General features: G+C 40.8%; 1 protein-coding gene across 2 annotated transcripts; it reads right to left on the reverse strand.

Moving 5' to 3' along the window:
* Positions 1 to 922: 922 nt before the first annotated feature.
* thbs4b (thrombospondin 4b) lies at positions 923 to 13,791 on the reverse strand. 2 transcript variants are annotated; one of them, XM_070925014.1, is made up of 21 exons: positions 13,758 to 13,791; positions 12,569 to 12,819; positions 12,350 to 12,452; positions 12,092 to 12,174; positions 11,926 to 11,977; positions 11,670 to 11,821; positions 10,274 to 10,411; positions 9,076 to 9,153; positions 8,820 to 8,972; positions 8,590 to 8,694; positions 8,408 to 8,515; positions 7,440 to 7,599; positions 6,085 to 6,203; positions 5,430 to 5,482; positions 5,119 to 5,312; positions 3,729 to 3,907; positions 3,303 to 3,351; positions 3,013 to 3,209; positions 2,692 to 2,864; positions 1,867 to 2,006; positions 923 to 1,586 (listed from the first exon to the last, which is right to left on the reverse strand). In XM_070925014.1, the coding sequence occupies exons 1-21, from the start codon at positions 13,774 to 13,776 to the stop codon at positions 1,528 to 1,530; spliced, it is 2,565 nt and encodes an 854-aa protein (XP_070781115.1). In that variant the 5' UTR covers positions 13,777 to 13,791; the 3' UTR covers positions 923 to 1,527. The 2 variants fall into 2 exon arrangements, with proteins under 2 accessions (XP_070781115.1, XP_070781114.1); XM_070925013.1 differs by having other exon boundaries at positions 12,092 to 12,157; positions 12,324 to 12,452.
* Positions 13,792 to 24,011: the final 10,220 nt, after the last annotated feature.

The raw sequence follows: 24,011 nt of genomic DNA on the forward strand, positions 1-24,011 counted from the left end.
TTGTTGAGTGGTGGCAGCACCTCGACTAATTGTCGGCTTTTATGCAAATCAAGTTCAGCCAAACTCTGGGTTCAACAGTGGGAGGTTTTTCTTTAACATTTTGTTTTAGGGAGTTTTTCCTCATTTGAATCGAGGGTCTAAGGACAGAAGGTCTTGTATGCTGTACAGATTGTAAAACCCCTAAAGGCAAATTGTGATTTGTGATATTGGGTTATATGAATAACACTGACTTGACTTGACTTGAACAGTGATTGAAAACATGAAACAGTAAGAACATCAATCTTCAGTAATTCAGTACTTAAGTAATACAGAGTGAGCAAATATTGTGCCATTATTGAATTAACACAATAGCCCTTTTAGCAAAATGAAGCCACGCTGCATCTGTGTTCATTTAGAGGTGAGTCACTTAACTTCTTATATAATAATATCAAAGAAGGGATTTTTCTTACCTCTCTGAGTTGAAGAGAAATCACAGCTCTGTTAATGAAGGCATACATACTTCATAGAAAAAAGCCAAATATAAAGGAATCTGCATGATGTTATGTAGCCTCTTCTTGTCTATATTTAAGCCTAAAAACCCCACATCATTATCGTCCTTTTTTCTGGAGGACCCCTGCCTGGAGCAAAGAACAAAATCTCTCTATTCATCTCAGCAGCTAATCAGGGTGAAGAATGTTCTTATTAGGAAAGCATTTCCGGCTCAAGCAAAACAGTGGCCTTTGTTTCCAGAGTATCAGCCTCTGAGCAAAAGGAGAATGTGCCAGTTTCACAAGGAAGTAGGGGATTGTAATGGGTGCTCATTTTCATACATTCAAGCGGTTCATCGGTGGTATGCATGTACAGGATGTATGGCTAATTGATGCCTTATCCTTTTGCATCTTTAAGCAAACAGCGGATTACATAAGAAGCACACGTAAACATATATTTTAAAGCCCTTTATTTTGACCAGGTTCTTGACTACATAGATATGAAATGATCAAGAGGACCAAATGATGGAGAGAGAAAACAAGGTTACACTGAGCTTTAAGTTAATCATCTACAGTAAGTGAGACAAGGCACAGTCTGAAATTTGAGTCATACAAAAACTCTGTTCTTTTACTCTCCACAAAAGGAGTAAAAATACCATGCTGAAAATGTAGGAGACATCAGTCTGAGGTTGATCCAAAGCAGGTTCTGGTAGAGATACATTTCCTTCCAGTTGTTTGAACATATTTATAATACTACATAATAAGCTAAAATCATCTCAGTAACTACTGTGTGGGAGCAAAAATACATAACTTACAATATTTAACAAGCTCAGCTGGTGTCTGATTAAACAGGAAGGCACAATTGGGAAAAGGAAACATACATGATGATATGCACATACAGTACGAATCTTGTGGTCATATATGCACAAAAACTGTACACATCAATACACAGATAGACAGACAGACACACAAACATACACTCACGCTCACACACCCGCACTTACACAGCCACACACCGAAGCATTCTTTGGAGATCTGGTGTCATATTTTTGTCTCGACTTTAAAGAGAGTCGACGCCGTGCTGAGTGCTGAACTCCTGGAAATCCTCGGGGATGGTGTCTGTGAAAGTGAGAAGTTGTTGGTGTCATGACAAGCTCAGAATCAACAACCAAGTGAGGCCCAACTAATTCTATTCACAGCTGTAGTTTATTGTATCTTTAACAACAAGATAAAATATATGTACCATTACTGTCCCACTTTTCTGACACAAGTTATGAAGGGCATGTATTAAAGACAAACTGATTTGAGAACAGCAAAAAGACAAGACGAGTGTTCCTTAGCATGTCATCACAGTAATATGAAAAATAATATGTGGATATTTGATCAAGGGTTTCCTTACCATTGCAGCGGTATTTCAAATTTGACCAGATGATGTTTTCTTGAGAGAAACAGAACACACCAAGTCGTCCTCCTCTCATGGTTGTGTCAATAGTCACACCAGAGTCTGCCACCAGCTCAGTTCCCTCATAAAACCGCGCCCTAAACAAAACACAAGAAGGGATTTTTAATAAATTTTTTATCAATGTTGTGTGTTCCATTCTCGACATTTTGGGAAATACGTTAATTATCTTTCTTGCCGATAGTTAGATGAAAAGATTGATACCACTCTTCATGTCTGTACTGTAAATATGTAGCTGGAGCCAGCAGCCAGTTAGCTTAGCTCTGCATAATGAGTGAAAACAGGGGGTAAAAGCTAGCCTGGCTCTGCCCAAAGGTAAAAGAAATTCCTATTAGCACCTCTAAATCTCACTAACTAAAACAAATTATATCTAATTTGTTTAAATGGAAGAAAAAAAACACTGAAGTGTAAGAAGAAGTTTTGTTGTCAGCAGGAGGTTGCTAGGCAACCAGCTGAGATTCCAGGAAGTTACTGGAGAAATAATCGTTTAACAGTAATTATAAAGAAGGCACGTTTTAATTAGTGAGCTTTAGAGGTGCTGTTAGGTGGATTTGTTACCTTCAGAGAGAGCAAGGCTAGCTGTTTACCCCATTTCCAGTCTTTATGCTAAGCTAGCTGGCTGCTGTAGTTTCATATTGAATGGATACATATGTGAGTGGTATCAGTCTTCACATCTCAATTACAGCAAGAAAGCGAGTAAGTGTATCTCCAAAAATGTTGAACTATTCCTTCATCAACAAATATCTAGACCATGTTTTGTCATACCTGATGTATCCAACCTGTGGGCGGTGCTGCAGGTACCAACGATAGGACACCTTGTCCTTCCAGCCTACATTTCTTGGGTCCTTCCACAACAGTCGAACCTGGTCGTTGGTGTCTCCCGTGTGCCACAGTGAGTTTCTCAAGTGCTCCCCGGGGCCTGATCTAGACTTCACTGCCTGACGAACGGCAACAGAGAGAAGTGAGGTCGGATGTGGAAGCAGACAGATAACAGAAAGGCAGAAATGTGGAAAATATGTCGAGGGATAAAAATAGGACGAGTATGAATCTGCTGCTGGGGATTTGTGACATGGCTTGTGCTTTCACCTTAAGCTGGATGCCGGGCTCGGCCACAGCTCTGAAGGGTGTTGCTTGCCAGTAGGTCTGTTCCGTCTGCTTCCACATCACCACGTAGAAGGAGGATGAGTCCTGGTAGCCGAAGATGAAGCCGGCATAGTCATCGTCTGTCACTGTATTTACGTGAAATGTGCCCTCAAAGTCCACTCCACTGAAAGCAGTGTAACCTGACAACAGAAAGTGTAATCAGTATATTATTTATGTTCAGATTGTTTTGTTTTTTTTAAACTTAGTGTATTTTCAGAGGAAATATGTCTTACCAACAGCAAGTCCTGGGTCACTATTCATGGTCTGAACAATTTCCATTCCCTGTTTGAGAAAGAAAGAGAGTTGTTGATGAGGAATTTAGCACATTGATGCCTTAACATGCTTAAGTCTTATTGTCTTATAGAGCTAATTAATTGCAACCTATATTTAAAGTCTATTACAATTACTTTTTAATCCACTGTACATTTAGTTTTTAGCAGTGGATTAAACCTAATTACTGATTTTTTATGGCCACTTGGAGGAGCAACACTATCATTCATTTGGAGTTGTGTTTCTGGCCACCTTGAGAATGTCAGTACAATATTCACTATCTTTTAGCTCTGTTTTTGGTCTCCACCAACTCCGATATTGATTACAGCTGCTTTAACTTGCAGCCACTGTACATGAAGAGAAAAAGTTTCAATAATCAGTAATCTCACCTGGTTCAAAACAACCCAGTTGGGGTCAATCTGGGCGTCACCCTCCGGGTCCAGCACCACCGTCTGATAGGCCCTGAAGTCAGTCAAGGTAACCTCAGCATTCTCAGGACAGTTGTCAATCCTGTCAATCACTTTGTCCTGGTCGAAGTCAGACTCACACACGTCTCCAACTCCATCATCTGAGGGGCAACAGAGAGGGAATTGAGACTTAAATTAAAGTTAAAAAAAAATGGTGGATTATTTTTCATGATCAAGGTACAGGTGCAAACAGTACATTTATTATTACAGACACTAGCATAGATTGTGTTGCATCAATTACGCAAAGTGATCCGCTCCTTTCATTCCTTTTAAAACCAGTGTGTTTGCTGCCCTGTCACAATGAGGAGATTTTAGACTGGCTTCAACAAAAACGTCAAAAAGGACTGTCTCCAGGGGAAATGTATGTCCTTTTTAAGAAGCTGCAGAGCTGCAAGGCCTGAATATAAAACATCCAAATATGCTGCTGAAGTGCAAAACATGAAGGGGCTATTCACATTTTGCTTTAATTCTGAGGGATTGTATTGAGGCTCATGCTAGTCTGCACCCTGCAGTGTGAGTGTGCTCTCAGAATTTACATTTACGGTAAAACGTTGGTATGATGTAGTTTCTCTAGCACATTTGGTGGCGTGTGTTACGTGTAATATGTCACGTGCAGTTCTGAATCTCCATATTCCATATTGGAGTCATGATACACTATGAAGACTGTCAATGTGCTGCAGCTACGACATCAAAAAGGTGACAGATTCGTGGCATAAAAGCTTCATTCGGTGCTTTTGATGCTCAATTTGGCAAATGTGTGAATGCCTTACCCAATGTGGGCATCTTGATTAATGTTTTAACCTCCAGGTTAAGGTAAACTTTTTGTGTTTTTGTATATTCCAAACTATATATGGGTAAAACGGCCACTTCTACATTGTGCTTATAGCAGCACGAATGAAGAGGTAAATTATTAGGGACGCCCTGAAGGTCTCTCTCCACTTTACATCCCTGGACTCCCTGACTGCCAACAAAAAACCTTGGCCCACTTGATTTGAATTGACAATCTACTCCATTGACTTAAGAGCCCATTTTTACACAAGGGCTGTCACAATGAGTCACAAATGGGTGCAGGTGCAGATGCTTTTACCCAACAAAATTGCCACTTAATCTGCTCAAGGTTGCTTTTGCTCAGTCTGCGTGGATGTGAAACTGCATGTAATGGTCAGTCAGGAACAGTTCAGGGAGAATGTGGACGTGGAGATGAAAGTCTGAACAGTATTTCTGATCACCGAGCTGGTTTTCAGCCAAAGATCTTAACAGTAACATCTGAACTGTAAACTGTTTTGATTATGTATATGAGACTAATACTCACTGTTGTCATCAATCTGGTCAGGGTTCGGTACAAGCCGGCAGTTGTCTGGTCCCGGTGGCAAAATGTCAGGGATCCCATCGTTGTCGTCGTCATCGTCACACTCGTCACCCAGCCCGTCTTTGTCGGTGTCCAGCTGGGAGCTATTGATCACGAGTGGGCAATTATCCTTGGTATCCTGGTGACCGTCGCCATCACTACAGGGGAAGTGACATGATCACATGACATAAATAAAAGCCGTAGTGCTAGAAGTAGTAGAAGAAACAGTTCAGACAGCTGTGAGAACACAGCATAGACTGTGACAGTATTATTACCTGTCTTGGTTTGTGTCACAAGAGTCTCCAACCAGGTCATTGTCAACATCAGACTGAAACAAGAGCAGAGAGTTCACTAAGTGCTCAGATCCTTTATTCAAGTAAAAGTACCAACACAGCTAGAAAATACTCCATTACAATTAAAAATTCTGCATTTAAAATCATACTCAAGTAAAAGTACAAAAGTATTACCAGCTAAATGTACTGTAAAGTACTCGTTCTGCAGTACAATGGCCCTGTGACTGATAAATATTAGATTTGATATTATTAGATTGTTATTACTGATTCATCAATGTGCTACATATTATTTAAAGGAAACCATCTGAGAAGTTTCCTAAAGTTTAAAAGAGGAAATGTCTTTCTGAAATTCAAAGGGGGAAATGGACACAGATTTTTTGTAAGAAACCACAAGAACCACTGGTTTAATCTTAAACAATGTGTTGTATTTTATAAGCTTATCACATGTTTTAATGTACAATCTGAAAAGTAATCATTAACTATAGCTGCCAGATAAATGTAGTGGAGTAAAAAAGTACAATATTTCCCTCTGAAATGTATAGAAGAGTAACTTGGCATAAAATGGAAAAATCACAAGTACCTCATACTTGTACTTGAGTTATTTCCCACCACACCCATCTGTCTTGCTCTGACTGACCTGGTTTGGGTTGTGGATGTCGGGACAGCTGTCGCAGGCATCTCCCACTCCGTCTCCGTCCCGGTCCAGCTGGTCTCTGTTCTTGACACGCTGGCAGTTGTCCAGAAGGTTCTTCAGGCCTGCTCGCCAAGTAACAAGAGGAGATGGTTAGTGATATTTAGCAGTCAGCCGGACTCCTTTTCAGCAGCGAACATAGATTATTGTCATGCATGATATATTCAGAGTTGGCAGGTACAGCTACCCTACTTATTCAGTATAAAAAATATTTACTGTTGTAGAATACATACTGTTTTCATTTATCATGATTACAAAGCGACTTCTCAAATTAGAGCTGCAATAATTAGTTGATCGAATATCAACCTGCAACAATTTTGATCATTAATGGTGTAATTTTTACCACCAAAAATACCAAACATTCTTTAGTTCCAGCTTCTTCATTATGGGGATTTGCTGTTTATTTCTCTTATGTGATAAAAAATGTAATATCTTGGGGTCTTGGACCGTCAACTTGGACTTAAGAAATTATGAAGGACCTTTTTCACTATTTTTACAGACCAAACAAACCATGTTACTGCCCAGTGAAATTATAACCAAATGCGGGTGTTGTCAAAATGGAATGAGGATGTTTATTTAATTGATTTGATTTATTTGGAATCAATCAAAGTGATGTATTACAGTACATAAGATGACATTTTCACTCTGACTGAGTCATTTTTATTCAAGTAATTGAGAAATTTACATTGATGAGTCAATCAGTGAGTTTATATTTTGAAGGAATGCAAAGAGAAACTGAGACATCATATCCATACTACTGTTTGATCAACTGAATAATCGTAAGCCATGCTATTTGTAATTTCACCACAAGGCTGCACTGTTGCATTTGCTATGTTGGAGATGTTCAGATGCTGTTTCTTATTCATCACAGGGAGGCAGCAGCAGCAGCACCACAAATGCATAAAGGTCAAGCAGCGGCGATAAGGAAGAGCTATCTTCTCTCCTGTGGGGCTTTTTGAGGTGTAATCATGCTGGTGAATGATCAAAGTGTGTGTGTTCGCTCTGGGGTCAGACTGCTACTGGCCTTGACTTTTTTTTTTTTGGGCAGTGCTGTTTCTCATGCCTCAGCTGGCTTATGAAAGCATCCATACTACCACACAGTAATATATTTCTACCACATGATTTAGAGAGATGTATGATTTACTGTCTGCATGAGTGTGATTCTTGTATAATTGAATGTAAGAGCAGGGTGGAAATGTGAAGGAGAAAACAAAGTAATAAGTCATAACAGTGAGTGCCTTCAGTGATGCTGGTTATATAAGCATAAGCGTCAGTGTTAGTGATGTAATTTCACTCCATACCGTCTCCATCCATGTCGTCATCACAGGCGTCCCCTTTGCCGTCGCTGTCAGTGTCCCTCTGGTCAGGGTTCTCCACCACGCGGCAGTTGTCACAGGCATCGCCGTGGCTGTCCTTATCGCTGTTCCTCTGGTCCACGTTGGGCTTTAACCAGCAGTTGTCCTGAGACAGACACAGAAACGTAAAGGTCTCATTCACAGCACGTGTATTTCTGATTTCTGTTTGTGCCAGTGGATGAGCTTCTGTGCACATGTGTGTCCTTTTATGTGGGAATTAAAACAAATTGCTGAGAGTTAGATGAGAAGATCGATACCACTCTCATGTCTGTACAGTAAATATGAATCCACTGCCAGCAGATGGTTAGCGTATTTTAACACAAACACTGGAAATAGGGGATAAGAGCTAGCCTAACTCTGTTGGAAGATAACTAAATCCAGCTTCTGGCACCTATTAAGCTCGCTAATTAACACATCATATGTTGTTTGTTTACAAAAACAAAAGTGTATAAACAACGCATTGTGGTTTGACAGAAGGTCATGTACCAGATTATTTCCATGTTTTATACACATGTACGGATTAAAATAAACAAGATATAACAAATTAATTAGTGAGCTTTGGAGGTGCTGGTAGGCAGATTTTGTTACCTTTGGACAGAGCCAGGATAGCTGTTTTCCTATATTCCACTTTGTATGTTAAGCTAAGCTAACCAGCTGCTGGCTGTAAGTCAGCAAGAAGGCGAAACCATTCTCTACAGTCTCCAGCTTTCTTAGTTGTAATGATGTGCTGCTTTTCGTTGTCTTATATGATTGTGAACTGAATATCTTTGGGTTGTGGACAAACCAGAAATTCTGAATATTTCCCGACCTTTTATACTAATCAATGAATCGAGAAAATCTACAAAAGATGAATCGATTGTGAAAATAAGCTTTAGTTGCAGCTCTTGCTTGCATGCTGAAACATTTACACCAACCTGCTCGTTTGGTATACCATCACCATCTGCATCGTCATCACACGTGTCTCCATAACCGTCCCTGTCGGCGTCCTCTTGACCAGAGTTAGGAACGTAGACGCAGTTATCCTGTGAAGAGATGTTACAGTAAGGATTCAAAAAAGGCCAAAGTTCTATTAGCTGACGATTTTTACTTTGCTTACCTTTTTACAGTTCATATCTTTGCATTTGAGTTTCTCATCTGGATATCCATCAATGTCGGTGTCCTTCCCGCACAGGTATCCGTTACCGGCCCAGCCAATTCCACACTGACAAAACAAATGAAACTCTAAACTCTAAACTAACTATTCAGAAACTCAGACATCATGTATACGGAGTTGTGTTTATGTGCAGTCTGTGTGTGAATGTGGTATACAAAAGTGTGTGATCCTACCTGACAAGTGATGGACCCGTCCCTCTCTGCAGTACACTGAGCGTTGACGTCACAGGGGTTGGTCAGGCTGTTGCCACAGCTGAGCTCTGGTTTACAGCCCTTCACCTGGTCTCCTGCGAAACCTGACTTACAGCTGCCGCAGTGATAGGAGCCCTGTGCAGGAATGAGGACATCTGGTTTCTTTGGACCGCAGATGAAATAATTGTCCTGCATGAGCCTTGTGTAGTCTTCAGATAATATTTGACAGTGGCCTTACCACAGAGTTGTGACACATTGAGTTTTCAGTGCAGCCTCCGTTGTCCGGTGCTTTGCATTCGTCGACGTCGTCACAGACCTGAATTTGGCGTTTGATGAATGTAAAATGTGAAATCATACATTTGTGAAATCATACATTTGTTTTTATGACATTTTAACTTCTTTCCTTTTTTTCTAATGTCAAGGTTACAATAATTACTGTATAAAATACACAATGAACAGTGGTGGAAGGAGGTACTGAGTATTTCCATTTCATGCTACTTTACACTTTTACTCGACTACATTTCAGAGGATGATATTGTACTTTTTACTCCACTACATTTATCTGACAGCTATAATAACTAGCTACGTCTCAAAGTACAATTATGAATACAAAACATATGATGATCTTTTAAAATACAACAAACTGCCAGAGATTAAACCAGACTTTTTTAGGCCTGTGAACCCTTACCGAAAATGACTATGTGGGGCCCTTTGTCATGTTTCAGATGTCTATGAGTTATTAGCAGCTCCACCAAAGAAAGATTGACTCTCTGAACTTCTCACATGGTTTTATTTACTGTTACAGTAAAACAGTAACAGTAAAATGCTGCTTACGCATTGAAGAATGAGTATTAACAATCTATAATTTCAGAAATAATCATTTATAACTCAGACGGGCCATGTTTGTTGCAGAATTATACATTTGTGTTTAGAATGGAGTACTTTTTTAACTAACTGGTACATTTCAAATACCCACATATTATAGCCCGCATACCCAATATTTACTTTGTAATTACCTTTAAAAGGGGATGAACAAGGGACTGCTTTAATTTAGAGCCTGCACATCCTGTAACTACATGGAAACTGCAGTGAAACAGGAGTGAACAAGGGACCACTATACTTTACTGCCAATATACCCTGAACTTACATTGTAATAAAGGAAGTTTGCTCCACATTTTTCCTCCCCTTATTCCCTCCCCTCCTGTCCTCTCCCCCTGTACTTACATATTTGTCCTGGTATAGGTGACATTTAAATATTTGATCAGCATCCTGTATATACTAAATAATGACACCATAATTTGAGGGCTGTAATCTAAACCCTGTATTCTTTGGTAGCACAATTACATGGGAAAACCTTTTTATAATTTTGTCTTTTTTGATCTATGCTCTAATTTTAAATTCTAGTCTCATTTTGTCTTTGTGTCCTACTCTTTTACCTGCTTGTTGGTCTGGGCGAACAAAATGCCCACACCCTCCACTGGCAGGCCGGTGAAGCCCAGCGGACAGGCGTCACAGCGGTAGCCCGGGGCAGTGTTCACGCACTTCACTCCAGGGAAGCAGGGGTTAAACTGGCACTGCAGAAAGGAGGACATGAGCTCTGTTGAAGCTGAAAAATGTATGTTGTTCTCACAGGGCTTCTCCCCAAAAGCTTTTAGGTTTGATGACACTTTTGCTCATGCAAAAAAGAGAATGCTGAAGGGGCCAGTCCTTAGAAAAGGGGTCAGTGCAAACACGAAAAGACAGACAGGCAAACACACATGCACACACATCCTTGTACCTCTATCCTCATGAGGACCTCATTGACAACAGTTATGCCTTTACTTTAACTGAAACTTTTATCTTTACCTGTGGCTTTCATTCCTGAACCCCATATTAGCGCCTGTGAAGTGCCTTTAGACCCTGTGGGCCACTTTGATGATCCCATGTTCTAATGCCCAAAAAAACTGATGAAATCTGTTTTTCATAGACATTTTGGAGCCAGGAAAAACCATGTTCTAAAAAATTATAAGTCTTACGTCACCTCAGTCCCCAGTTTGGCGAAACAAAACCCTTTCTTGACAGATCTGTGTTGTGTGTTATTCCCCTCACTCTCACCTCATTCCCTGTCACCTCGTTGCTGCCTACCTTTGACTTTGACCCCCAAATACTTCATCCAAAATAAATAATACTTACTGCGGGCTCAGTTTACTGCTTTGTCTACACAGTTGCAGAGTTTGAGTGGAAATATACAAATGTATCAACAGAGCAATAAGCCTCAGGCCCACACTAATGTCATGGGAAATGAACAAAATTTGCACATCACCCACCCTCCCATCACATCTCTTTTTGACATCAAAATGGGGAAATTGACAAAATGTTGGCTGTTCGACCACCGCTGCTACCTTGCTGATTGATCACCATATTCATATTGTACATGGGATATATTATAATAGTGAAGATACACTTCTTTTATAGACAGACAGTATGTCACAAACAGATGCTTATATGCCAAATGCATGCAAGGTGCATGCTGTAGCTCAAGGCCCCCCTTGAGGCACCCTGACTGGAGGTAAGAGTGGATTAACAAGCTGTTAGTTCACCATGTTTTTCCTCTGGATCCAAAACCAGAATATGAACATGCTGCTATGTTGTCATCTGGTAATATATACAGTGCATATGATTTATTTTTTCTGTATAGGCCAACTTCACTTCAAACAAAAACCCAAATTCTAGCTGTGAAATACACAAATTGAGGTTGTAAAAATATGTAAAAATATCCACAATGCAGGTCTTAAACTCATATTGATTCTCACAAGAGTAGAAATAGACACACACACACATACTGAGCCTTACCTCGTCCACATCATCACAGTTGAAACCATCCCCGGTGTACCCATCAGGACATGGTCCACACTCGACACCATCCGCTGTCTCTATACACATGTCGTTACGGAAACAGACACCTGGGGCACATCTTGGTTTCACCACCTCAGTACCACCCAGACCTTTAAATTTTAAACACATTTAATTAATAGTTTATTTTGTTTACTAAACAATCATTAAGCATCATATTTACTGGTGAGTGACACGTTATGGGACATGGTCCTACCACAGGCCTGACACTCTGAGATGGTGTTTCGGAGAAATGAGGTCTCTTTGACCTGGAAAAGGTCAAACATAAACAAGTTTATATGCAGTCAGGCAAGCTGTCGGAAAGGTCAGGGGTGAGGAAGAAGGGATTAAGTGGCCTCTGAGGAACTGTAAGTGGTAGTTACCTGCTGAATGAGGACGTCTTTTAGCTCATTTATCACCTTCGTTAACTCCAGCATTTGATTGGACAGCTGCTTCGTGTTGACCCCTAAGAGAAAGAAACTGTTATTTTGTTAAACTGAAGCAGAGGTGGGGGATTCTCTGAGCATGCCCTCAAGTCACTCTGACAAACACTGACTGTTGTCTTCCTGCTGCTGGGAATTTTTTCCTTGGAAACATTTGGTCGTCTCTGCAGACATTTCCTTCTGCAGAAAGGTTCTTACCCAGAGTTTGGACGGAGTCTCTTTGTTGGAAATGGCAGTCTTGTAATGACGCAACATTCTCAAATGAGTCCCCAACCACCAGCTTGAGCTCGTCTAAACTTTCCTGTAAGAGTAAAACAGGTCATAGTGGACAATTAAGCCATTTGGAAAGCTGCAGATCCAATATTGGGACAGAAATATGTTCATTATTGTATGGAAATACTGTAAGTGATGGGTTACCTGCTCTCTGGCTTGCATGGTCTTTAGCTCCACCATACCATAGCCTGCTGGCAAACCCTGGAAGGCAGCAGGGAGATCCCTGACCGTCTCTACCAGCCTGCAGTCCAGATGCAGCTCCACCCCGCCTGGCCCCTGCTGCTGCATCCCCTTCAGGTGGAACAACAGTCGGTGTTGTTGGCCATCTGCCAGCACCAGGTTGTTGAAGGTTACCGAGCTCATCCTCTTGTCACTCCGCAGGTAGCGTAACACAGCTTTGAGAAGAGGCGATGGTAGCAAAGGAGAGATAACAGTGAGAGGAGAAAGAAGAGAAAGGATTTACAGGGAGCATTTACTGTAAATAGTTGATTCATCGAAATTACCACAAGACTAGAGTCTACAGCCAGTCTAGCAGCTCTGTGGGGTTGGGCACAGCAGTGCTTTGAGCTAAATGGTAACGTCAATATGCTAACATGCTCACAATGACAATGCCTGCAACCCAATGCAAGTAAAAATTGGTTAGGTTAAATTTTAGTTTTCACAGCTTTGAATAATTACATTATTACATTACAATTCAACTTGTCTTTCCAGAAACATGTTTGGATTACACTGAATAGTCCACAGACCTCACTGTGACCTGCTCTTAACAAAGAAATAGTCCCAATGAAAACTGTTTTCAGTGTTTTCGGTGGATCATACAAAGTAACAGGGACACTAAGCCTGAAAAGACATGTTTTCCGTAAAATAAATCTTGCACAACAGAACATGGTGTACAAGCCGACAAAATAAAAACACGAAATTCACAAACATCTCCATTGTATTGGGGTGGAGGCAGAAATCTCAGAGGGGGACATCTCATAACCTGTACAAATTAAACTAAAACTCATCAGCATGGCTAGATCTCAATAAAGGTAACTGTGGTCAAGTATTGATAAAATCAATCATGCCGAACTGAGAGAGAGGAAATATATTGATAACAAAGATTATTTCTTAGATTTGGATGGAAACAGATGGAAATTAATTGAAATAAATAAAAATCTAGAAGCTGTAAACAGAGCATTGATATATTTATCACATTATTAAGTTGGTGAACGTATTAGCAAACAGTCATCATTATAAGCAACCCCTTTCACTTTACACACAGTCAGTTAACCCATTGTTAATATAGAAATATTAATGAAACGATACCAGAGTCTCTTTCATGTTCTCCTACCTCTATTGAGCTTCCCCATCACAGTGAACTCAAAGTACTTGCTGTTGTCCCTGGGGTTGAACAGGCCAAACACAGTGGTTCCGGTCTTGGGCTGCAACTTGAAGGAGGCTAGGATAAAAGCCTCGTTCACCCCTTGCTCAGCCAGACCCCCCTGCAGCAGGTCTGGCAGGCAATCAGGGGAGGTGAGCAGATCATAGACTGTTGACAGGGATGGAAAAGAGAGAAGTGGTGAGACACATGAGTAATGGATGATGAGATATGAATATTTACAACCTGCAGCCGAGCTCCAATCCCAGAGTAAACACATCCTGAGTCGACAAGAAGAAGATGATGATGTTGACCCAGTGTTTGTTGCTCTTGTGAGACGCTGTGTCAATCAGTCAGCACAAACTTGGCAGGCAGAGTTGGCTCAGAGAAATCACAAAGATATGGATTTCGAGGCATGAGCTATGTACTGTGATGGCTAGTTGTATGGCGCTCGGCTGATAAAATGTGTGCGAGCTCTCATTTTCAGCCACAATTCATTCATTGTTCTCACAGGCAGAGGTATGGCAGACTTTATACACGTCTACCGGCTGCTTAGTAGGAGTGAAATGCCAGAGAGATGCTGTATACTTCTCATGGCTAGAGTCTCCCTTTAATACAGTGACTTGAGCTGGGAACTGGACAGGCCACGAGAGGATGTGCAGTGAATCTCTAGTCCGCCATCTGCTTGCATCATGAATACACAAGTACCCTGAAAGCAGTCCGCAAGGCCCACTGTCGTGAGGGAGCAAAATTGCTCCCAAATGCTCCCAGAGATTGGCAGTCGCCAGCCAAGATTGTGAAGCATGATCCCCAGATGAGATCTCTCCTTTTTTTCTTTTATCTCTCTCCTCTGCCCGTAGTCCCTCGTGTTTCTTCCGACACATGCTGTATTTCAGTGTAACACGGGGGATTTGAAAATGTGACTAAGCCACTGAAAATGTTTGCTTACACAATGTTGTCAACATTACTTTTACCAAAAATGAGATGAGTCTTTTGTATTCATGATTGCCGAAATCACCTGCTTCGTATTACCCAACCAGATAGATCTCTTTTTGATTCAGTGTGACTTATTGGTGCATTAAATTGACAAAAGTCCAAAAATGAACAAAACAACAAAAGAAAAAATGAGCCTCAGGGCATGCTTGATGTTTTTAGAGTTGCTGTAACACTACAAAGACACGAACAGACGCACACTTGCACATAAAGCACACAGTCCTGGCTGTTCATAAATCTTCTGGACAGAGGTCTTTGAGGGGGTCAGGGTCGTCTTACACCAGAGATCCTGAGAAAGTGCCTCATTTCACCCCCTGATTAACCTCAGATTTCAAGCTTCATAAAACCAGTTCAGCTGAAAGCCATAAAGTAATCCAGTGTCTTGTCCTCTCCTTAACACCAGTGTATAAATCTATCACAGTTACCGATTACTATAAAGTGTACAAATGGCCAGCATTCTTCACTTTACTGCTCAACAAATACGTCACATTTGAGGGCTTGCATGTTGAAAGCTGTGATTTATTGTAGTGTTATGGTTAGAGGTACCTAGTCAACCATTAGTAATGATGAAGGAACTACATCATTAACATCAGCATGCAATTAACATAAACAGTGAAGTCATATTTTCGCAACAGCCATGAGTAACCTATCCAATAGAGGCAGAGATCCATTATATTTCATGATGTAAAATAGTGTAATGGTAGTAAAATTATGCTCTCATTTTTGCTTGAAACAAAAACATTTAAACCTCCAATAACATATTTTTTTTTAGCCATTTGGGGGCAGTGGAAACTAGTTGAAACACAACATTGACATATCACCTTTTAAGTTGACATGGCAAACGTCAATCATTAATTTGGAGTCATGTTTGTGTCCAATGTTCACTCTCTTTTTGCTCTGTTTTTGGTCTCCACCACCCCCTGAGGGAAATATCTGGCTCTTAAGCTGCTAAATGCTCCACTATGTTCACCAGCTCGCCGTTAACTGTGTCTGTCTGCTGTTTGGTTGAGTAAAGTTGTTGGCCGGACAGCTAAACAATGAGCTGAAACTCATTATAAAGCTCAGTAAAGCTGAGGGGAGCTGCTGCTAATTCTCTGTAGGTTCATCACTATCAACGACCCCTTTCACATTGTCGTTTGAGATATTGTTATAATAAAAACATCTATTATAGCCACTTTAAAGATGTGCTTTGTCCCCAGGCAAGAAGTCTTTCGGCCCAGAGTAGAAAAGTGAAGTGGTGAAGTCCGCCTTGAGGCATTAATATTGATCAATAACCCTTTACAGAGATAAAATCGCTGTTTTGTGCTCCCAAAATCTTACTTACCGCAGCTTTAAATTGGTCTCTTTCCTACTGAACACAGTAAATTCCAGTCATGCAGACAATGAGCCTTTCGCAAGGGAAATGATAGATGATGAACTCCATTAATTTGGACTTGTTTTATACATAACATCAGGAGGCTATTGCCAAAAGATTGTAGGGATTAATGGGTGCATGAAAGCTATTCCATCAATCACTAGAGTGATTTGTAAGAAGCTGATAAACTATAAACACCAATACTTCTACATGTCGACAGCAGCTCCGGTTTGTATGTGACCTTGAACAAATTTGTGTGAGTGTGTGTCAGAAAGAGAGAGAGAGGGAGAGGAGTATGTGTGACTTGAAGTTCAGTATTGCTCCCAGATCGTCTCTGATTATTCCCATGTGTGTGACCTAGCTGGGACTTTGTTTGAATAAATACGAGCCAGAAAGCTGAGCCTCCTGAGCTGGAGTAATCAAGCAAATCTGGCTGGATAGATATGAAAAGCAGGACTTTACTTCAGCAGAAAGATGGTGGGTTTAAAACTCTGTCTACTTTTATTCTTTATCTACCTCCTGTCACGAACACACACAAAAAATGTATTCGACTGCCTCATCTCTTCCACAACTGACGTGGATATTTAGCATTTTATTCGTACCTCAGTGAGTATCACACGCCATGTCTAATCCTTTGTGTTCCTTGGGTCTGCATATGATATTCTCTTTCACAGTGTCTGCTTTATCCATTATGCATTGAACTCATACATAGTGTGTTAAAATACCCAGTGGTGGAGCCATTAAATCTTTTTTGACAGGTAATGAAAATGGAGGATTACATCACAGCCAGGATGTCAGAAAAATGCAGCATTCAAATGAAATCAAAGACATCTTTCTTTGTGCGTTGTGTGTGATAAACATTTAAACAACAAACAGAAAACCTAAAAAAAGATGATTTTCATTTCTTGAATTTTTGTCATCCCCGGCAGCAACCACAGCTGCTGCAATTGGTTATCGGCAATCAATAAGACACATTTTATGAAAACTGTAATGAAGTTTAAAATAATTGATACGAAAAGCAAATTAAAACACTTCAAATAACACTCACCCAAAGCCTGGGCTTCCACGTGTAAGCACAGTTTTAATAGCAGCTGCGAGGCCAGAATCAGGGCTGTCCACACACCCATTTTGTCTTTCCAACTGGTCCCAGATCAGCAGTTTCTCTGTAGTATCTTATCAGTGTGTGACACAGTGGCAGTTTCCCGTATGTCTGCGCCTGCTGTGAGTGGTGCGTTCGAGTCCTTGCCTCCTTTTTGAATCAGAAGTGAGACAAGACCATCATGTTAAGCCTAATAGAAGCTGCCGTCAGTTTTTGTGTGTGTCTGAATTGGTGTGTGAATGTGGAGATCGCAGGAGTCTTACTGAGGGAGGAGCATCAGGGCCAGAACCTGCTTTTAAAACTTTCCTCAGACGGCCCCATGCAGAGAAGGAGTGACCTGGGGAAACTCTTTGCATTGGCTCCTACAGGCTGCTACTAATTCACACACAAATGCTCTTACACAAATGTACTGTAAATGACTCCAGTCTAGGAGCCCATGTTTGGCTTCTGAAATCATGTTTCAACTCAAATTGAGCCCAGAATATTTTTACACTCTTGAGTTCATGCTTGGGGAAAAAATGTCTTTCCCACTTCCAGCAATGAGACTTTGAGTTTTTTTCACACTCTGTCTGAAACGCGTGGAGATTATTTCACTCTCCTTCCAGCGATCAGATGTGACACCTTTCCCAATGTGCCCTTGCTTCCCCCCTCCATCCCCGGGCAAAGTCAGGAAATGAGCACTCTGGAGCCTGCGCCTTAACAAGCCGTGTTAACCGGCCAGCAGAGCTTCAGACAGGCTGCTGGCTCACATGGCCTCCAGGTCGTCAGCATGTCTGGCACCACGCGACTTGCCACATTTGGCAGAGATGAGGAGGTTCAGGTCTTAATGATGTTTGTTTTTCCCCTTTCTCTTTGCCTGTTGCATCTTATTTTTAAGCCAAACGAGCCTTATTCCATGGGTGAGCAACTTCAATTGAGCACAAAAAAAAATTCTTAATGATGTTTGAATCCTTCACTAATTCAATACAAGCCAAGTTTCAGTGGCTGCAAGTTGGTGTTCCCACTTAAAAGGATAAACACGAGTATCTATAGCAACAAACAGCAGCAAATGAGTCATAGTTTCCAAAGGTCTACCACAGGTGTTCCTTGTGGTTAGTCTGGATACCGCTGCTCCGGTCTTTTGTTGTGAACTGATATGGACTCCATCCAGTCAGCAACAGGACACCCAGAGTTTTATCTTCCATCTGATTGGTTTTCGGAAGTAGCCTTTACAGGCGTTTGGGTTCTGGATCACAGAAAGTCCCACAGACCTCCATGCATGGTCTGCAGCTGCGGTCAGGAACTCAATAGACCACATTAGCCTGCTGGAGGACCTGGGCTGGATCACATCATGGAGCGGTTGATGAGGTCAGACAGTGACCGCTGCCGCTGGCGTGGAGATAAAACCAAACCCCAAAAGTCTCTGACACCATCTCCTGACTATTTTTATTCGTGATACCGACATGACCGAATCCTGAGACCCTGATACTCACGCTCGTAACTCAGCTTCCCCTCACGTGGTTAGATGGTAGACACTGAAGATTATAGCATTGCTGTTACCACAATGACGACAAGATGTACTGTGTTACCAATGAGTAATACACAGCGACCTGAGGCAGCGGTTTTATGCAGCATAAAAAGACAGTACGGGCCATTTGTGCTCTCAGGGGAGGTCTGACAATTAGCAATCCTCAAAAGCCTTGAACCGAAAAAGAAAACAAGACAAACTGGTCAGAATCAAGATTGATTAAAGGTGCATAATAGGAAGCATGTGGCACATTAACAGCAAAACAAAGGAAGATGTTTTACTTTAATCCAAGGAAGAAAAAAAAGGAAAAAACATGCCTGACCTACAAATGTTTTATTAACTGTATTCATCAAATCCAGTTTCTTTTGTGTGTATCCTCAAGTTTCTTCATCTAAAACTCAACATTTGCCTTAACTCATTATGAACACATTTGTTTTACAATCAAGTCATGTGGTTGTTATTCTTCTTCTTGTACATTATTGTAGGATTATTTACAGAGCTCTTTATTTGTCAATGGTGTGCTGTGCAGAAAGTATTGTGCCTTTTCATACTTATTCTTATTGTACATGTTTTTATTCTCTTGGTACACATGAATATACTATATATTACACAAATGGTGCATATGAATATATCATTTGCCTCGTCAATGTCACATTTTCTGGCGGAATTGAAAAAGATTCACTGTGTTGTGGGAAAAAGGGGTGTTATGCTAAAGAAAATACAGTATTAAAGAAAATAATTACCTTCACCACAAAAAGATTCCTCTTCACAAGACGTTCTTTCATAAAACGACTTCCATCAGTAACCTTATGTTTGAGGAACGGACACAGACTTTTACAACTCAGCAAACCACAGCTGGTGGTGACCATGAGTCTCCTTGCTCCTGCGCTGAGTGCTAAAGTGCTCGTTACTCTGTGGGATGCAATGTCTTACAAGCTCTGCACTGTCTTACCTGATGAAGTTACGTAACAGCAGCCAGTCAGCAAGTCAGAGGGGTCTGATCCAACACCTCATTAATTCTGCAGCATCTATCAAAACCTCTACCCTGTCTGGTAGAGGGGACTCACTCCAAACCCAAAATTACAGCATTAAATTGCCTGAATTTTTGGTATTAGACAGACTGTAACTCTGAACTCAAGGCAGAGGCTTAATAAATGGACCCACATCCTGCAGCATATTCAGACTGCAAACTCTTGAGCCAAATTGGTATGTCATGGCGGATAAAGCTGTCGAGTTTCCTGGAATCGTCTAACACAGCGTAGAGGGCATGAATACAAATTATACATCAAATGTTAGAGATCCAAAATTAATCAGAAAATTTATTCTGAGCTAATATGGAACAGAATTTTTTTTGAAATGGCTCTGCTCATTACAATTGTAGATTGTAATTGAGTCTCTGGCCTTGAGGTATTCAAACCAAATTGATGCATAAATACACAGCTGCTTGTGAATTTAACTATTAGTCTGGGTTGTGTGTATAAAAAAGACTTTGAAAAACAGGATTTTTCTAATCCTTAGAAACCAGCTTTGGAAAAATGACGGGATGCTGATGAAACCATTGCTTTATTTTTTGAATTCCACTTACCTGACCGAATTGCCCGCCTTCACATCTCTCTGTAAAATCACTCAAAATGGTCTCAGTTGTGGACACTGTAACATAAACCTGAACGCCTTTTTTCTTGGAAAAACATAGCCATTACGCTAGAAGATTGATGATAGGTGCACCAAGGTATTCTCAGAATAGCCTCAGCGTGATGGGGGAACATATCGTTTCTAAAACAACAATGTGGTTTCAGTGTCTCACTAAAGTTCTCAGTATTATGCAACGGTCCTTGATGAGGGCCCCCGCAAAGCCGCCGGTAGAAGTTGTGGTTGATGGTTTTGCCATGTGTAAAGTGTGAGTTCACGCTCAGACCATCTCAGACTCTCCAGCTGCTCCTTCAGTCACCCACACCAGCTGGATGCGTTCACACTCACTCACTCCATCTCAATGCATGTCTCACCTACACCTACACACCACATACTGTAGATGGAGACTGCTGTAAATCATCACTTTAGATACCCAACACCGACACAGACTCTCTCTCTCTCTCTCTCTCTCTCTCTCTCTTTCTGTTTTTCACATGAACACCCCTAACGTTACCTTGTCCCATTTTGCTGACCTTTCCTTTTACTTTTTTAGCCACGCTGGCAGCATGGCTCCAGGGACGGCAATGTCAGATCACCACTTTGGTCCAGACTGAAATATCTCAACAACTACTGGATGGATTACCGTGAAAAGGCATTCATGGTCCCCAGAGGATGAATACTACTGACTTTAGTGATCCCCTGACTTTTCCTCTATTTCGAGAATGAGGTTTTGTGTGAATGGTCTTGCCAAGTTTTGGATGGATTTCCACTAAAGTTGGTACAGACATTCATGTCCCCTTCAGGATGAATTGTGATAACTTTGGTGATCCCTTAATTTTTTATCTTGGGCCATCATCAGGTCAAATTTCAATTTGTCCAATACTTTAGTTTATAAATACCGTCAAAACTAATGAGATTCCCATCAGCCTCAGTTGTACTTTAGTGCTAAGGTAGCACGCTAAAACGCTGTCCCTGACAGCTTCTGAAGCTGTTCGATCACCCAACAAGTACTTCTGATGAAGCATACTGGCAGCTTTAGACTTGTTTCCTCTCCTCAGCATGTATTATAAACCCACATACACTTAAATGTGAAAACGTAATTGTATGTCCCATTTTACTCAGCTTAACGTGCCCTTAAAACATATCAAACAATTGCTTCAGGATGTGAGGACAAAACACACCTACACTACGTTGAGCGGTGTGTTTACATAGTACGAACAGCGCTGCATTGTGCTCCATTGAGTCTTATTCCAGGTGCTCTCATTAATCCTTCATAGTTCTGGCACATTGAGACCAAGCATGTCTGGACTAGAAAGGTCCGCCACGCGGTGGGAAACAGCACATAGTGGGAGAGGACACTGGGTCATTTGTTCAGACACAATCAAATCGCTGCTGTGTTCTCAAGAGTGACAGAGAGCATGAAAAATGCAAGAATCTCTGTCTGAAAATGTTTCCGGCAGGGCGTTCATTGTTCATATTGAATGTAAAATTACATCCGAAGAGACACAGTGATCTCCCCCTACAAACATTAAATCTGTATTTATTGAATCAAACATTGGAGATGGAATGTATTGCGTAGGAGTGTGCTGATTTTGTAAACGTGTGTTATCATGTGTCTGATATTTGAGTGGGAGTACGTCATTCTGTTGTGTGTTATGTGGAATTATAACCTACTATTCTGTATAATAAGTGGTTCATGAGGGGGAAGCGGGCCACATGTGGTAAAGTGAAGTTACTTGAGATGGAGGCACGAATTAATGACCTTGTTTGAATGTTAAGGCACCGCTGCCGTGCCAATTTAACTGAATTTCTTTTGTTATATCCAAACTCTTTGAAACTGTACTCTGTATTTCCTGTCTAGCAGTATAGGAGCAGGAAGATAATGCTTTTCCCAGAGAGACAGATGTCCGATCTCTAAAGTGCAGTCCAGGAAATGAACAGATTTCTAGCACATTCTGTCTCAGCCTCGGCCTCATCTAACTTCAACAGTTACGAGAGACAAATCACGAGGGTAGGATTCAGATTTTCTTTCGTAACATCAAATGCTCAGCTTTTATCACTGTATTGTATCTCTGCTATTTCACTTTTACACTCGGAAAAATCACATGTGGCATTTAAGGCTGTCCGCTGTAGTAATTTGCCCCCTTTTTCAAGGTGGATATTACAGGGTCGACAGATCTTAACGCAGTCCCCTGCTATGAAGAAGCCACTAAGGTTCACAGCTACAGGGGATATAACTGTGAGAGAACATTGTGATTTACAACAGCCTGTCCCACCTGTGACTGCCTGTTTGCCCCAAGCTGAGGATAAATGGTTCGAGGGGTTGAATCTGGGACAATCCACAAGCCAAAGTCCATAGCTTAAAGGACCACTCTGGTCTGTTTTCATAGCTTTCACTGGAATTTCTCTCGGTTATGATACATCAAACTTAACTCATCAAAGATCTGGGAAACACTGTGACGAAGCTAATTGTTAATGAAATAAACAATTGGATGGGTTTTAAACAAGCCAACAGTTAATCCAGATTATTTTGATTTAGTTTTCTCAGCATTTTGAAAATATATATTAGTTTTAGTCACATTTGGTTGGTTTTAGTCAACAAGTCTACTGCTGTCATCATCTTTGTGTATGGTTACCATGGTTACAGGTGGCGGCGAGATAAAGGAGCTTACCTTCTAATAAATCTCTGTGAGCTGGTCTGCATGTTTTCATGGTCCCAGCTGTTTTGTTGCTGCTTCTTGTCTAATTTTCAGTGGGACAGTGAATGTGTTTAGTCTCTAAATCGGTTACTATTTTCCTTCCAAGAAATGGCTACGTTGGCAGAGACATAAAGTTACTGAAATAGAAGATGCTGTGTATTAGTAAACACATCAAACAGCCAAATCCACTTTTCAAGAAGAGACATTTTGGGTGGTGGAGAACAATCAGGAGCATATTATGAGTCTGAAGGTGAATCAGACTCATTTATCCACTCATCTGTCTTTCACATGATTGTTTGATTTGTAGTTGTTGAAGAAAAGTATATTTTAAAGTGTCATGCTTTGTTTAGCTTTCATGTTGTTTTTGAGTTTTTGTTTTTGAATGAAATTATAATTGATCTAAAAACCTTCATGAAGATGTAAAACCGAAAGCGAGCACACCTAAAATGCTGGTAATAATCTCTCACAACACAGAAAAACTGCACACAAAACTACGGTAAATACAGTAGGTCAAAGTTGAACCAGGAAGAGAATCTGTAAACCATGATGGATGTTTAAAACTGACAATATGGGTAATTATTTCATCATTCGCTTCTAAATTATGCTAATCTGGAGTATTTTTAAACCTATATCATTTTTTTTGTTGAGTACCATGTTATTATTACCAATTGGAAAACTACGAAAACAAGACAGAAATTGTGATACACTGGCATTCAACCATTTTACTGAAACTTTAAATGCGACACTGCAGTGAGTGTGTACCTAAGCACGTGTAATCATTTAATCTACCAACAAAGTACTTCCTTTTTGTTCCTTGTTGTGTAAAAGTGATGCCAAAACATGTACTAGTAGCTAGGCATAGTTTGCACGTGGGTGTGTTACGTGAGGATGTCTGTGAATGGAAACCAGGTGCTTTTTTGCTCTGCCAAGACAGGCTTGTTGTTGC

Source organism: Enoplosus armatus, chromosome 18 (assembly GCF_043641665.1).
Source record: "Enoplosus armatus isolate fEnoArm2 chromosome 18, fEnoArm2.hap1, whole genome shotgun sequence".
Classification (NCBI taxonomy): domain Eukaryota; kingdom Metazoa; phylum Chordata; class Actinopteri; order Centrarchiformes; family Enoplosidae; genus Enoplosus; species Enoplosus armatus.

Bases quoted from the DNA above. Each gene is read 5' to 3' on its own strand.
- thbs4b (XM_070925013.1), bottom strand. The intron at 9,154-10,273 runs GTAAAAGAGTAG...CGCCAAATTCAG, and splicing joins TCGCCCAGACCAACAAGCAG to GTCTGTGACGACGTCGACGA. The intron at 1,587-1,866 runs GTAAGGAAACCC...TCACTTTCACAG, and splicing joins TTTGAAATACCGCTGCAATG to ACACCATCCCCGAGGATTTC.